We start from the raw sequence: 16,891 nt of genomic DNA, 5'->3' as shown, positions 1-16,891 counted from the left end.
GGACCATGTTTTTAGCCTCTTCACACTGTGCTAGCACATAATAAATGTTCAACAAAAATTTACTCTTATTGCAATGATTGCGGGCTCTTCTCTAAAGACCTCAGAGGTAAAAGGAGTCAGAAAATCCCTTAGTTCTAACAAACATGAATATTGGCCTTTGAAGGAGCATGAGGTGGAAAAGGGAGCCAGGGTTGTGACTCGGCAGGGTTGAGTCAGCAGGGTTGAGACTGCATCTCACAAAGAACATAGAATAGGCCTGAATATGGTAGTCCCAAGGGATTAGAGATAGAAGTTCTTCTCTGTGGTGTAAATGAAGACACCTAGCAGGTTGGGTCCCTCCCCATCTCACTGGGATTGTTCAGCTGTAACGTTACCCTAATATTGGCAGTTTTCTATTTTTTAAAGCTATGAAATCCTTTCACCAAACAAAGTTCTCCCTGAAGCATAAAGTGTGAAACAGAACAATGCAGAGCTGCTCTGGGTGAATCAGAGCTGCTAGGGCCTTGAAGCCAGTCCATTTTCTATCTCCCCAACCCAGACTCTGAAAAGTTTATAGAGAGACCCAAACAATGCTGAGCAGTCTCCAGAAGTCCCCTCGAGGGACTTCTGTGAGATCCTAGAAGCTATGAGTGATGGGGTTGTGAATGAAGGATTGGGCTGGCTGGTCATCTTTTTTTTAAATATATGAAACACTTCCCATATCAAAAAACCAAAGTTTGTATTTAAATGTCAACTAAAGACTTCCAGCCCACTAGTACTCATGACCAAAGAAGAACAATTTGCAACACAGATGAACTGTGTTCCCTCTGACATTTCTATTCTAGGAGGTAACTTTGCTGAAAAGGTCCTGCTTAGATAGCTGGTTCTCCCACTGTAGATGAAAACTCATTTCATTGCCCAAATATGCTTGAATTTTACATTAGAAGACCTGACTCATTAAATATTTTTGGTGCAGTAACACTTCTGGTCAAAGTAGATTAAACAAATAAGCAATTAATTTGGAGACTGGGTATAAATACAAAAGCAGAATTAATTATTCTTCTCATTGTTTTCCTCTATTGTGGACATTGGTTTCTTGTTTGCTTTTACTCTGGGCTTTGCCTTGAGATGTCTCTGACATTCCCTTCCTATCTTCCTCCTTACCCTGGGAGTCACCTGGGGACAGAGGACTTCCTTGGGTGTGTAGCTCTGCTCTGTGCTGTTGTAGAATCCTGGCTGAATTTGAGATGTGAATGGGATAAAAAGTGAGGGCTTCATGCCTGGCCTTCAGTCTCACACCCCAAGGCAGGGAGCCACAGGCTCCTCCTTCACTGGTCCATCCACTAAGGGTTTCGGTTCCGTGCCAAAGGGGAATGTGGGGGGTGACAGGTGGGGATTGAGGGTTGGTGGCTGATCTGGGAATGTGGATTTATAGCAGAGGCCCTCACTTCTGATGTTACCTTTGATGTGTATGTGTTTGAGGGTGGGGTGGTATTTTTTATTGGGATCATATATCTGACCCTGTAAGTTCTCAAAATGTAGTCCCAGATCAGCCTCACCTGGGAACTGGTAAGACAGGCAGAATCTAGAGCAACATCCTAGACTCAGTGAATCAGAAACTCTGGGTGTGGTCCCAGCAATCTGTGTTTTAACAAGTCTTTCACAGGAGTCTGACACATTCTCAAGTTTGAGAACTGCTTGTCTGGAAACCTAGAAATCAGAATGTCAAGGTTTGACAGGGCATCTGAGGCCATTCAGTTTTGGTCAACTCTTACAATTTATAGATTAGAGTAATGAAGATAAGAGAGGGGAAAATGACTTCCCCAAGTCCCCAGAGGTTAGTGCAGAACCAGAAACAGCTGGGCCTCCTTTCCCTGAGATCAGTGTAGGGCTCCCTCCCCACAACTCATGCACTCTGCATTTCCAGAGCCTTGAGGAGGCCAGGCATGGTGGGGACATTGAGTTACATCAGCATCACTAGTGGATGGGCACTGCCTTCTGGGACCCCTTGTGCCCTTAGGGAGATCAGGGGTCCCCACCTATGGTGGAAGTGTGCAGAGCCCTGTGCCTGGAGGAGGAGGCAGGCTGCAGTGTGTTCCTGGTGGCACTTCTGCCTCCTGGGTCACTGCAACCTGGCAGTTTTCCACAGCTCCTCTTCCCTGCTGGGGGAATCAAAAGATGTCTTAGAAGGTGCCATTTATGTGAAAACTATAGCAAACCTGCATTCTGTGACCCTGCAACCATGGGAGGCTGTGGAGGTGTCTGTGGAGCAGGATACTCTTCAGGCAGGCATCTAAGCACTGTGATGGCTGCTGAGGACACAACCATTGGTACTCACATGTCAACTGGGGCATGTCACTGGCCTCTGCCTCCCCTCAGGCCTGCCAGCCTTTCCCAGGTGTAGGACAAGAGCAGAGCACTGGCAGCTTTGGTCTGTTTAATGATTGATCATGAACGGCAGTCCACTCCAAACACTAGCAGTGGAGAGGCCACAGGAGATACCCCACCGCAAGTTGTGTGCCCCTGTTACACCTGGATCTCATCCCCACACATTCAGCCAAACCCCTAATGCAGCTGGAGGACCCACCACCACCACCCTAAGGCTGACATCACTGCCACCAACGCTGGGCAGGGGAGCTGCACCTGCAGTCACTGTGACCATCCTCCTCCAGGCCTGGAGGTCTGAGTCTTCTGGCCTGAAGGTCCAGAGACCCTCCTCCTCAGAGCAGCCCACCAGGCTGCACAGGCGGGCTTCCATCCTGCCATGCCCACTCTTTAGCCCCTTTCTGGACATCACCAGCCCCATGGAGTTGTGGGCCTCTTCTTGATTCTGACTTTCCCACTGACTACTGAGCCCACCCCCACCCTGGGCCCTCCACTTACAAATCAGGAAACTCCCCTGTACCCACCTCCTTCCCTCAGAGCCTTCACTCCATGCCTGCATTAAGGAAGAGCAGCTGTCCCTTGAGGACACCTTTGCCTTGCAGCCCTCTCACCTGGTGACAGTTTATGATTTTGCATCCAGCACACCTCAGGGTCAGGAAGTGGGGTGTGTCATCCTTGCTCCCCACTGTCTCTTTCACACCATCACTCGCCATCTCCTGCACCCTTTGCAAAAATGCCATTTGGCTAGACCACCACTCTCCAGGTCTTGGGACCACCATATGCTCCCTCCCACCGTCACGCCCCCATTCATTGGAGGCATGAGCTTCAGTCTTTGTCTTCCTCTCTACCCTGAGCCTTGCCCTCCTGTGTGTGAGTTCAATGTCCACTTAAACAATATAATCTCGGTTCCCTGGCCTCTACAACTCTTCCATGCCTGCCAATTCCCATGGCACACTTAGACTCTGCTTTGCCTAAACTCACTCGATTTTCAAAATCACAAGTCTAAATATTCTGCTTCCTCACCACAACCTCAGATGAGCCCACTGCAACTCTTTTTGGCCTCATCTGGCACTCTTGGCCTTTACTTCCACCCAATGCATCTGCCTTCTCCTTTATTCATATCCATTATTATCCATCTTAGGCTCCATCTTTGCAATAACATAATTCACAATACTGCTCAAAACCTTAGGCATATGTTGCCTTTATCTTTTCAGAGCATATGACTGTCAAAACTCAACCAGAGGTATATTTGTGATCTGTTTCTTGTAGGGCCTGCTGTCCCGGAACCATATACTGCTGAGAAAGCCACATAAGAGGAAAAAGAGGTGGCTTTCTAAACATGTGATCACCAACTTCAAATGAGCTCTCAATACTTTCCAGAAATATTGAATTTACCTGGGTAGTTCCATTTCCCATTCTCTTCAATAGCACTGCCAAGCCTTTTCCATTCTCCTCAAACTTTCAACCCCAATACTTCCCCCTTCACTCTCAGCAACCAATCTTATTTCCCACCTTCCAGAGAAAATAGAAGCCTGAATATCCAACTGCATAAGTAATATCCTGATTTGAGTACTCAAACTCTCCACAAATTATGCATGTGCAGAACCGAACCTGTCTTCTGTTGATGCAGTCCCTGAATACTTCTGGGAGCCCCTGGGGAGGTCTCCTCTGTACTCGCAAACTATACTCTCATTCTCCTGCTTTGCTTTCTTTGTTCTCCATATCAGCTGCCTTCAAGACCCCTCAAGGAACACTGCTTATTAAGCCAGATGGCCAGGCCCCTCCCTGAGGACCTGTGGTCCTGTGGGAACATGGTTTTCAGTGCTTCCTCAGGCAGCACCAGGCTCAATGCCACTCTGAGAGCCCTGCCTCCATGGTTACTGGTGGTACCTCATCACACAGTCTCAAGGCTGCCTGTCTGTGCCTCAAACTTCATAGCATGCCTCACACAAAGCTACTTTCCTTGCCCTCCCAATCCTCTATCCTAGGCACTCACTCCCATCCAGGCCATCAGATGATGAAACAGATGGTAGCAGGACCTCACTGTCCTTCTAGGGACCCAGTCTCCTGCACACCCACCTCCTAGCAAGCTTCCCTCCCTACATGCAAGCCCCTTCCTGCAAACAAAGACCAGCCCGCTGGTTTAGGAGGCAGCACCAGCATGTGACATGGTGTAAGGTCAGCCAGGACACCTTACAGCAGAGGACACATTGCTGAGGGGCAGGGTTTACTGGGAGGAGAAAGACATGGCCTTTTCCCTTGGGAGCCCTCAGTCTGCCAAGAGAAATAGAGCCTAAGCACATAAACAACTAATGCACATCCAAGAAATCACTGTATTGTCCCTTTAACAAGCACAATTCAGAGAAGGGCAACATACATCACCGTTTCTACAGGGCAGATGCGCTCTTAGGGGGCATGACTGGGCTCTTGTTCCCCCAAGCTGTTCTGAATGGTGAAAGCGTTTGCTCTTCTGTCAAAAAAGAGAAAAAAAAAAAAAAAAAAAAGGAAAGGAAAGAAGCGCACACGCTTTAAAATCCTAAGGCTCAATTCTACAGCAAAGGTTTTCCTGCAGTTTGGCTACCAGAAGGAAACTGATCCCGAGGCCTGAGGGATTGGCAAAGAGTTTACCTTGCACTGAAAAATATTTGTGGTCCAGCGTTGCCTTTATTTACCCAGAACATTCAATGTGCCTTTTTCCTCCATCTTTCACATCCGCTCAGAGAAGATGTTAATTTTCTGAAATTAAACACTTAGCTTGATTACTGTTTTGTTAATTGCTGCATTCAGAAACCCCTGGTGTTCCTGCCTGTTTAACATGGATGGTACTGTGAAAATGATAGGCGCGGGGCTGGCATGCAGGGGGACAGACAACAGTGCTGGGATGCCATCCCAACCACCCTCCCTGCAATTGCTCAAGCAGCTGGGACCCTGCCAGTTGGGGAGGTAGGACAGGCCAGGTCATAGAAGAGCAACTCCCACAGAACATGGTTATGGTTTGGGGGTGCAGTGCACACAGGAAGCCTGAGGTCTTACCAACATCTGGGAGAATGTAAGGGGTAACTGCAATCACAGCTCCCCACCCAAAGGTGCCTGATAAAGGAAAGATCACAGAGACAGCTAAAGCTGCACCATTTGCTGATGCCTGAGATTACTTTAAGAAAGACTGAAGCATTCATTCATATATTTATTTAACAAGTTACTAGTTCATTCAATGAACATTTATTGATTGCTTTCTATATTTCAGGTACCCAACTAGACACCTATCTGGACACAATAGTCAACAGGACGGATACAGGGCGTTCTCTCCTGGAGATGCCAGTCAGTTCATGGAGTTGACTTGACTTGCCACAGGAGCATGGAGGATGGATCACCTGCACCCTCCTCCCTCCCATCCTCTTTGCCGCTTTATGAGATGCCTCTTTATGGGATAGCTCACAAGGTGAACAGCAACTATCTAATAATCCAACTGGTGTCCCCTCTCCAATAAGGGTTATAACAATCTCATGTGGATATGAGATCCTTACAGGGTAAGAAATTTCCTCCAGTCTCATTGTCAGTAGCCATTTTTACTCCTGAAGCTATGTACTTGGAGTGCCTGGACCAAGATGGAGTAAACAAGCAAATAGGTCCCTGAGTCCTGTGGGCACTCTGGTACTCCTAGCAGAGTGAAGGCTGTTCTGGAGCTGTTAGCAGCATCACAAGCCACTGCTCACAACCTGGAAGGAGAATTCCCATACCCAACCACTGTGTGTCCCAGCGTGTGATATCCATCCACAAGGAGTTCATTCAAATTGGTCTGTTGAACAATAAAATATCCCATCAAACACATTGTCACTGTATAGCAACATCCACCACAAACTGAAATGCTCTCTGGCAACGACACGTGGTTCCATCCTAACTTTTGAAATGTAAGAGTGGGCACCACAGAGGAGGGTGGTACCAAGAGCCCAGCTGAGGGTCCTGCACCCCATCAAGTCACTTCCCAATCAGTCACCTGCTTACTTTGTGACTTTTCTGGGCCTCTGATCCCAGTCTCAGTGAGTGCTGTCGACTAGAATGCAAGCTCCACAAAGGCACAGATTTTTGTCTGTTATGTTTGCTGCTGTGTTCCCAGTATCTAGAGCAGTATATGGCATGCAGAAAGGCCTTGAAAAATATTTGACGAGTAGGCGAATAAATGGGAGCCCCTGAAAAGCAGTACCCTTGAGCCAGTACTTGCAAGCAGTACTTGGTGAGCAGTCATAAAGAATGTGTTAAGTGAATGAATACATTTCCAAAGTTAAAATGCCCAAACAAACCAATCCCTTTGAGAGTGGTTGAGTCTCTCTGTGTTCCTCTGAGTGGATCAGGGCTTGTAGCATCATCCTAAGCAACATTCCCTAAGTTTTCCTGCAAGAAGCCACAGCGGAGGAAGACTCCAGATTACATGACTAATCTGGGAGGGATATTAAGATGTTACCTGTGGGTCACCAGGACACATTCTCATCACCACTCCCCAGCCAAACACTTACATACTAATGCTCATCTGTGGGGACTGAAGCCATCTGGCAAATATTTATCAAGGCTCTCTGTGCCTGGCATTGTGTGGCCGCTCTCTCAGGAAACTGGTGGTAGGTGAGAAAGTGTGATTCTCCACATAGCTCACCATCTGGTGGAGGACCGCGAGGTTGCCAAGGATAGAAGCCAGGACATTGGTCAGGGGCAGTGCCATCTGCCGACCCTCTGAGCTCAACGGAGAACACATCATTGTTTGCAAATGGCCAGGGCCTTTCTGAGGCCACTTGGAAGTTCCTTCCCAATGCCAGAGCTTAAGAAACAATAAAAACAAAATTTTCTAGAATTAACAATGAGAAGAAAGCAATGAAACAAACTATGAAATTGAATTAAGAACAGTGAAAATTTTACTTGCTTAAGTTTTTTTTTTAACTTTTCTTTATTAACTTCAATGAAAGTTTTCTTTCAAGTCCTTCTAGTCTTTAAAGTTCTCACTCAATCTTTTCTCTGTGTTGGAGCAAATTTTGCCTGCTAATTTCCAATAAGCACAGCCCTTAAAAATGAACTGGCTTCAGCATATGGATCTTAACACTCCACATTTTTACAGGCAGCAGTGTAATATTGTTTTAATATTTAATTTTGAGATTTACATAATATCTTTCCTCCAAAGAGCTCAATATATTGCAATATCATAAAATTCCTTTTCATATTCAAAGATTATTCTTTATGCATGCAAATACTATATTTAACCAAGGAATAATGCAAATTAGGTGATGTATTCAGAGGAATTGATGGGCTAGGTAATTCTTTTGTAAGAAAATTAGTGTATCTGAGTGATTTTAACTGTCTAAGAACTTCAAAAGTGCCTTAAAAATGGACAAACTATAGGGGCTTGTAACTATTAACAGAAATAGTGCAGCATTTTTAAAAGAAAAGTAAGTAATGGGTTGTGTCTGTGTTGTGGGCATGATGGATAGTATTCCACATGGAAGTGGCACGCAGGCCATACATGAACTGCATGTAATATAAATGTCAGATATAAATTGTGCTGATAAGATCATGCAAGTGAGGGGAAAATTGTTGCTTCTTCAAATACACAATGAGGAAAGATAGACAGGCTCCTCTGAGCATCAGAATCATCCAATGGCAGGTACCTAGGTTCTGGGCTCCACTTCCTCCCTCATCATTAGCTCACTGGGATACAGACTTTGCTACTTTCGTTTCTGGTGCCTACCCCTCCCAGCACAGACTGGAGAAACCAATATCTGTTATGTATCTGATACAGATAACATCAGTCCCAAACAAAGAAACTGTGAAGGCTTGGAAGGAAACAGTCTAGGGAGAAAAAACACGGCAAATTGCTCTCTAGCTGAAGACATATTCCCAGAAATGATGCTAATCTCTCAGTCCATAGCATAGTTTACAGAGTGATTTTCTATCTGCTCTCTCGTTTGCTTGTCCCTATAGTACTAGGAAGCAGGTATCATGACACCTGTTTTATAGGCAAGAAATGAGGGATCTTGCCAGTTAAATGAACTTGCATGATTCATGTGAGGAGCAGAGAGGGGAAGCAACCCCAGGAATACCCCACTGCACTCTGCCACCATGAGCCCAGAGGTGAGGAAGATGACTGCCCCGTGGTGGAATGAGAATGGAAAACAGAGCATGCTTGGCAGTAAGACTTGGGTTAATCAGATTCACCCTCTGAATCAGAGGTTACAAACCATCGCCAACAGGCTAAATCCAGAATTGGATTTGTTTGGCTCTCAAGTGCTTTAAAATTTTCTAATCAGTTGTCAACATTTTAAATCTGGATTTTCAGCTTATAAAATCAGGCAGTGCTGGGCATGCAACTCTTGCTGGAGCTGAACAATGGCTGCCTCTAAAGTTCCCTGCAGTCCCCACCACTCCCTATTGCCTTGTACCTGACTCTGCTTTGCTCCTCTCCATTACCTGCCTGGCCTTAGGGGTCTTTGAGTTTGTTCTCTGGCTTAGATGGTCCCAAGCTCATGTGCTGGTCTGATTCATCTTTTATACCCCCAAGATTTCCTCTGAGGTCTTCTTTTCCAACTTTGACACTCCGAGTCTATTTGACAGAAGAGAGAAGTAAAGTTTGTCATTCACTTAATTCTCTCTGACAGCCAGATGATCCGGCCATCAGTCTGAATCTGGGGCCAGATGCCAGAGAGTGACTGCAGGAGTTAGTGGTGATAACAATCTCTCTGCAGATCACTTGGCCACTGGAACAGAGAGAGTTGCACCTGATCTGGTCTATTTTAAACTCATGGCAGCTGTATTCAGTGCAAGGATGTATCCCTGAAGACCTCACATAAATCTGAGCTTGCATAATTCATGACCAATCCTGACCAAAGATGATGGACAGTTTTTGACAGCTAAAATGGCCTAGCAATGTGGCAACAGCTTAGAGAGAGCTTACGACTTACACAGTCCACTATAATGTGATTTTTCATCAGTCTGAGGATAAAATGGCCACAAAACATCTCACAGCCAAGAAATGATGTTTCTCAGAAATATCTGCAGCCTAGGGAGGTGCAAATGATGTTTCTTAGAATCCTTTGTTGGCTGTGAGATGCTGAGCAAATTCAAAACTGCTCTGACCTAAGTTTCTTCATCTGACCCACCTTCTCTGTAAAAAGAACAGAAACAAAAACAAAAACAAAACACGTGGTAGGGGTTGGCACATTGGAGGTGCTCAAAGATGTCAGTTCTCTGCTACTGCCTTTGGACTGGGTAAGGATCCAGTCCTGAAACTCTCCAAGTGATACCTGGTCCTTGAATAGTCATGACTATATACATAATTGGGGTCATGATGGGAGAAGATGAAGGCTCTCTGAATCTCAGAACTCAACAGACAAGCTTGTCTCTGAGTGAAAAACTGTATCTACCATGTGCCCAATGACCAAAAAACAAATGATAGCAAAAATCTCCAAGGTCTCTTCTTAGATCACAGCTCTTGGAATCAAGAAGAGCCTATTGTTGGAGACTATGAAATGGGGAGCCCAGAGGTACTGTCCACTTTTAGGACAGAACACTATAAGGCAGACACAGACAAGGGACATCCTGTTGATCTCTTTCTAATCCTAGATTATCCAAATCCCTTTAAGTCTCTGCTTTCTTATTAGAAAAATAGGAACAATAATCCCCAAGTCATTGTGTAATTATGAGGATTAAATGAGTCCACACAATTCCAAAATTCTTTGTGAACTCAAAAGAAACACAAACATGAGGTGTTAACTATAATAATTATTACTCATCTATTTCTCAATCAGGACCCACTCAATAGTCCCCAGCCACTTCACAGTTTGGGCAGTTCCAGACATAGAGTACACATTCAATAAACACAGGTTGACTTAATGATTGATCCCAGGACTCCTCTTGGTCAAATTCTTTGCCTGCCATCTAGCTACTCATGACTCAAACAGTAGGACAGGTGGCCACAGGCACAGAGAGGGGTCATACCATACCATGAAGCCAGGGGAGGAAGACTGAGCTAGATCTGACCCAGTGTGAGCTAGAGTGGACCAGCTCAGGGGTATTCTGGGAAGGTTAGACATGTCATGACCTGTTGGTAACACATGGGTCCACCCACCTCAGCCCTTAATGGATCTGAGTCATTAGAGTTTTTATGATGCCTACTTTTTAGTCTCTTGTCCACCTCTGGTAAAATGCATAGCTTCTGTTCATGGTTCTAAACTGTTCTCACAGAAGTTCAGGTTTGAATGTTTACTTTGATGGTTCTCATCTTTAAAAAAATACTATCTGTTGGTTGAAAATAATTTGTATTTACACATAGATTCATCAAATCAGTGCGATGGCACCCTGTTCCTCAGTCCACAGCCCATAGATTAGGAACCACTGGTCAACTTGATATTTGTTTTACAATAACCATGTGCTACCAAGAAGAAATTGCATCCTTCTCTCAGCGAGTGTAAACTCTCTGACACCAGAATTCCAGAGTTACCAAACAGGGAATCATAGATTGGAAGGTGATAATGGAGGCCAGGACTACAAAATCAGGGATAATTAAGATTAAAGGGCCTGCCAGAGGGGGAACAAAGCACATGAGAAGTGTGCTCATGGAGGTGCAAAAGGGTGAGGATACAAATGAATATTTTGCATGTTGGTAATGCAGGGCCCCTTGCAAGAGCCTTGGTCCCCCAGCTCCACTGCAGTCTAGGAAGGTGCAGATGGCAAGACAAGCAGATGGGCAGGTTCGGGAATAGCAGGGTAAGAGAAGGGAGGGCAGAAATAAAAGCAAACCGATATAAGTGGCAGGTTTGTTCGCACATGCTTAGAGAGAGAGAAAAGACAGCCAAGCCCAGTGTAACATGACAGCCTGGCAGGATTGTCATTCCCAAAAGCTGGGACACTAAAATATTTCAGCCAGTTTTCTGCCTAAACTCTTCAAGGGAAATACTGCTAACAAAGGCTGCCCATGTTACATGCTTAACATAATGCAGAAATTACCATTCTCCTTTCTTTGGGTAAGACAAAATGTCACAACCTTTGTCTCTACGGCACCAACACTGTGGTCACCAGCTGGAGGCTTCTACATTTCCACTCTTATTTTCTCACTGCACACGTATGCATGTAAACACGTGACCATACACATACATACAAACACACCACATGAACACACACACACACACCCACACACAGCAGCAACGCAGCCATCTGGACAGACATGCTCTGCTACAACACCTTTTTTCTTCTCAGTTCTGACAGCTTAAACTCAAGATTCATCTGCCATCAAAGATGCCTAAGATGCCTGGTTTTAAAAGAAGCAGAGTGAGTCTGAGGGTGGGGAGGTGAGTAGAAAAGGATGGAGTAGAAAAGAGGAGGTCAGAGAGGGGGAGATACACAGAGGAAGAGAGAGCAGAGATAGATGCTTGGCTCCTGCTATTCTACTAACAAGCTGTCCTTTTAGAATTTGTTAATTGAGAAAAATCTATAATTCCAAATAACATCATGGTCCACTGCCTATGACCCCCATTGCCTGTGCATGTGATGTTCACTTCCCCTCTGCAGCCTTGCACAGTAACCCCCGGAGAGAGATTGCTCATTTTTCTCTAACTCCCTTGGTATTTACTGCATGCATATAGCATTTTACCTTGCAGCTTTGTGCTTTGTATCTATATCCTCTAAATTCTTCAGTTAATGAGTTTCATGGGAGGAACAATAGTGTCCAAGTATCACTGCATCCTTCACTGTGTCTAATCCACAGCGTGGCACACAGTACATGCTAAATGACTGTCTCTTAATGATGAACGAATAAATAAGTGCATGAATGGACTCGTTAAATTGATATAAAAATAAACAGATTCTTGCAAGAGCTGTGAAAAGTAATAAAGAGAAAAGATCAGAAGAGTGTAAGATTCAGAAATAAAGAGAAAGAAAATGTGTTCTGAGCTATGCATCCCACAAGGATGTGCTGGCTATCAGGAGCGATCTATTGCCATCTATCTGAGGTCTCAACAGCAGCATATCATTCATCAGAGCAAGCTATAAAGGAGAATACACTTTTGAACTACATAGGTTTAATTGGAAAATGAAGGTAATATTGATTTTATCATATGATCTCTGGAAAATTTCTGTCATTGGGTTTCCATAAAGCATCATTTGTCGTCCTGTTCTCAAAGTCTTTCAGTGCCTCCACTCACTCACCATCTGTCTGTCCATCCATCTGTCCACCTACCTAGCCCTCTGTCCATCTGTCCATCCATTTACACAATCCTCTGTTTGTCCACTCACACACCTGTCTGTCCATCTCTTCATCCATCTTTCCAACAGGATTTGTTGAGCTCAGGCTGGATGAAGAGCACTAGGTCCTATTCTGGCTTGGATATACCTCTTTGCTTTTGTGCTGGGCACAAGAAAATCCCCTAGTCTGCAGCTCATTCTCAGAAGCACAACACTACACCTGCCTTCTCTGTGTGATCACAAATGCCCATCACCTGACACCTTCACTCCTGGGCAGAGGCCTGACAGTACACTGGCAGGATGGGTGTGGCTGCAGCTGTGTCCCTGCCTAGAGACAAAGAGCCAGCCACACATCCAAACAGGAGCACAGAAGCCTCCAGACTTACCGGCTTGGTTTGTGGTGATGTTGACAGAGACGTGCTGTGGGGGGAAGGGACTCTTGCTGGAGACTCCATTGATGGCCTGGATGTCAAAGGTGTAGGGGGTGTGGGCCCACAGGCTGCTGATGGAGACGCGGCACTCCGTCAGGCCCAGCTGCCTGGGCACAAACTCCACATTGTCGTCACAGCGGGAGCAGCTCCGGCGGTCTGCCCGGCACTTTTTGCAGATGATGTTGTAGGTCACATCATCCCGCCCACCTGTCTCCCTTGGAGGGTGCCACTCCAGAATGATGGACGTCTCATTGACGATGGAGATAACATTGCGGGGACCTGATGGGACGCCTGCAGGGAGACAAAGAAGGTCCAGTGAGGCTAGACATAAGCTTCCTTGTCCGGCAGCTCTCTTGTCTGCCTCTGGTGCATTCCCAACCTCATCAGTGCGCTCGCCTCCCACTCCTTCCTCAACCCCAAATGGCTATGCTTCAATTCATTTTAAAAGAAGAATAGGTGAACAGAGATGACAACTTGTCCCTAGCTCCCATTTCAGTCATCTTCACTGAGGCTTTTCTTCTTTCAATCATGTGTGCCAAGGGAAAGACGGTTCCAGGACCTGGGTTTAAGGCCTTTTGCTCTCAGGATCAAGCCACATCCTCCAGCCAGGTTTAGGGTTAATAAAATGTATGTATATTGAACATTTACTGGATTCTTTGTCTAATCTTAATTGGTGTAGAACTCAAGGGTAGAAGGATATGAGTGGCCCCTCCAAAAACCCTAACATATTCTGAAATTCTGCACAAAATCTCACACATTTGGGATCTATCTGGTGTGTGCGTGGTAGCAGGGATGCATCTCTGTAGGACAGGCTTCCAGAGCACCTGAATAGATGTATATTTACATTGGACCAGCTTTGGCACATGAGAAAAGAAGCAGAATTGGGTGGGAGAGGTTCATGTAGTCACTTTGGGCCCCATGACGTAAGAAAACATAGGAATGTGTTTAGACATTCTGCTAGCTGCTTTATATACATTACCTTATTTATTCCCCCCAAAGACCCCTACCAGGAAGATAAAATAATTATCTCAATTTAATAGAAAGGGGAAGTAAAGCTTAGAAAGGAGGCTGGCTATAGATCGCATAGCTCTGTAAGAACTGAAGCCAGTGTGAAAGCCCATACCTGCCGGATTCCAAAGCTCACGTTCTCAACTATAGCCCTGCTCTGAACAGACCTTCTCTTACAAACCAGACAGGCTCACTGGGACTCACAGAGGGCAGCCTCTTTCCTCTGGAAAGCTCTGTTTATGGCTACTTTTCACAATCTGGCAAAAACTGAAATGCCTTGTTGCAAAACTGTGGAAATCCTGGTGCTTCACAGAAGAGCAAAATATTGCTGAATTAACGGCCACAATGCTGGGCATTTTGAGATTAAGTTGGAGAATCTGCTGCCCAAAACCAGAACAGATCATAGCCTCAGGTTCCCAAGCCTGAGCCTTGCATCTCCTCAGTGTCTAACTGATAAAAATGAATCCTGCCCGGAAGCCCCCCTTTCGAATGGCAGGTCTGCTGGAGCAGCCGCTTCAGATAGTAATGCATTCAGAATTCATGCACGTGACTGTCACCAGCTGAACGAAGACATGTGTAAAGTGGTTCATGCTGGAGACAGGAATCAAATGCCAACACAAAAAATGAGGGAATAACAACAAGGTCGGGGGGCACCAGGGAAGGATTCTGTGTTGAATCAGTCAACAGCAAGCAGCTAGAGCAGAAAGCAAATATTAAATCGGGTTCTATTAAAACTTGAAAGAAAATCAGTACTGTACCATATAAAGCCCATTAGGCCTGAGCTAAAGCACAGCGTTCATGCATGCATGTGACAGGGCAGAATTCATGGAGCATTTTTACTGAAGTCTTGCAAACAGCATTCAAGAATTCCCCACCCATCTGCCCAGGAATAAACATCCATCTCTTTTCAAATAATCACATAGCTAGTGCTGGGAAGGCAGTCAGTACTGTCCCAGGTAGGCTCTTTACAGGGCTGGGCCAACCTTGCCACACACTGCACAATTCATTACCATCCATATTGGTCACTGCCTGTCTTGGACACATCTGTTTGCTTCTAACTGATGGGACTCATACCACAAGCTCTCAGCAGTCAACGCAACTCTTGTTAGTCTCACTTCTATAGCAGAGAGCCTAGACTCACCCGCGGGCCCCTGTTTCTCATCTCAAAGTAAAGGCATTCACTGAGTGCTTGCTTTATACTAGGTGTGGGGTGAATCTTTTTATCTCACTGCATCCTTGGGACATCCTGAGGCTATCACTCAGAAAGCAGCCTCGGGTGAAGGGGCAGAGGCAGGCACTGACCAAGAGAGTGATCATCCATCCCTCTCACCCATTGAGACTTTCCTCCTTCAATTATTTCCTCTCTCCTTTGAGCTTCAGCTACACTCTCCCCACTGACTCCAGCTTCTCAATGTAAACTCATACAAGTCTTTGCCATTTTCAAACCAAAACATCATCACCTGGCATCTATCTACATTGCACACCCTCTCTTCTTTACTCTTGGCTCAGCCAAGCTTTTGCAAACAAGAGCCTACACTTACTGTCTTTCCTCTCTCCCTGCTCAGCCAACTGAAGTCTGATTACTTCCCCACTTCTCTGCCATGACTGCTTTTCCTTTAGCTTTCTATGTGACAAATCCAGGGAACACAATTCAATCCTTACCTTCTTTGATACCTGTGTAGTCACCAGTCAGGCCCTGGGAGCCACATCTTCTGTATCACCTAACACATGGACCATTAGCACAATCTGTCCATCTTCCTCTACTTTTCCTTAGACATGTTCCTTCCTCTCTATCCCCATGGCCTCAGAATTCTGGGCCTCATCATTTTTCCTACCCTATTGCAAAAGCCTCCTAATTAATTCTCCAACATTGCTTCTGCATTTCTCTGATACAGTCTCTTCTGCCAGAGTATGAGTTCTAAATTGCACATGGAGTCATAGCGTTCTTCTGCACAATTTCTCCCCTGCTTCCTGATTATCCAAAATGGTTGCCCTCCTTTCCAGGTCATTCAAGCCCCCGTGGGACCTTGCTTTTCTTGATCTCATCCCTGGCAGTTGACCTTCACCCCTCATATTTTGGCTAATAGAAATGTTCCTGAAATTTCCTGTGCACACTAAACTCTCTTCTTATCTCTGAGCCTCTACACAATGTTTTTCCCTCTGTCACAAGTTCTTTTCCCTCTGTATCAACTTGAACTCCTGCTCACTCTTCAAGGTCTAGCACCCATTCCACTAGGACCCTTCCCTGAGGCCCAGCAGTCATGATCTCCCTATCTGGGCTTCCATAGCTCATTTCCAGGTGCCTAAGTCAGATTCCATCATTGCATTGTGATAGTCTCTTCCTCTTTGTCATCCTCACCACACTGTAGCCTCCTGGTAGACAGGGGCAGTTGTCTGGTCTGTTTCTGTAATTACTATCCCCAGACAGCACTTTGCCCTCCCACCTGGTTTTCTACCTTTGCTCAGTGTGCATGGAAAAGGTCCCATGTATATCCCCCTCTCCAGCGTGAGACAGGATGCCTTGCTGTAGGTGGATGGAGGGGCCTTGGAGAGGCCTTGAAGTAGCAGCAGTAATCAGTGATGACCCACTGCTTGTTACTCTGAGTGGCAGAGGCTTTGGTGAGGCAAAGGTGGCAAATGAAGAGCTGGATGGAGAGTTTTGCCCAGTCTCTGATCTAGTGGCCTCCCTGACAGCTGGGAAGACCCACCCTTGTCGATGCTGATCCATGTCTGTTCATTTGCTCCCAGCTGCTCAGGAGGAAATGCAGTGAGTTTCCTCCCCCACCCCCACCCCCCATTCCAGGGGAAGGGTTTTTTTCCATGTTGTTTTAATAAACGTCTTCATATAAAGCAGCCACTGCCCCCTTCCCATT

The 16,891-nt window shown here is 45.7% G+C and overlaps 1 protein-coding gene across 1 annotated transcript in view; it reads right to left on the bottom strand.

Moving 5' to 3' along the window:
- The window catches only part of EPHB1 (EPH receptor B1), a 467,658-nt gene that overhangs the window by 113,107 nt on the left and 337,660 nt on the right, over positions 1-16,891 (bottom strand). The window contains exon 5 of the mRNA XM_003822498.5: positions 12,966-13,301. Coding sequence (XP_003822546.3) covers positions 12,966-13,301 — 336 coding nt within the window. The remainder of the gene's footprint in view (positions 1-12,965; positions 13,302-16,891) is intronic.

Source organism: Pan paniscus, chromosome 2 (assembly GCF_029289425.2).
Source record: "Pan paniscus chromosome 2, NHGRI_mPanPan1-v2.0_pri, whole genome shotgun sequence".
Classification (NCBI taxonomy): Eukaryota; Metazoa; Chordata; class Mammalia; order Primates; family Hominidae; genus Pan; species Pan paniscus.
Note: the sequence above shows the minus strand (reverse complement) of the source record. Positions and strands in the feature narration are given on the sequence as shown.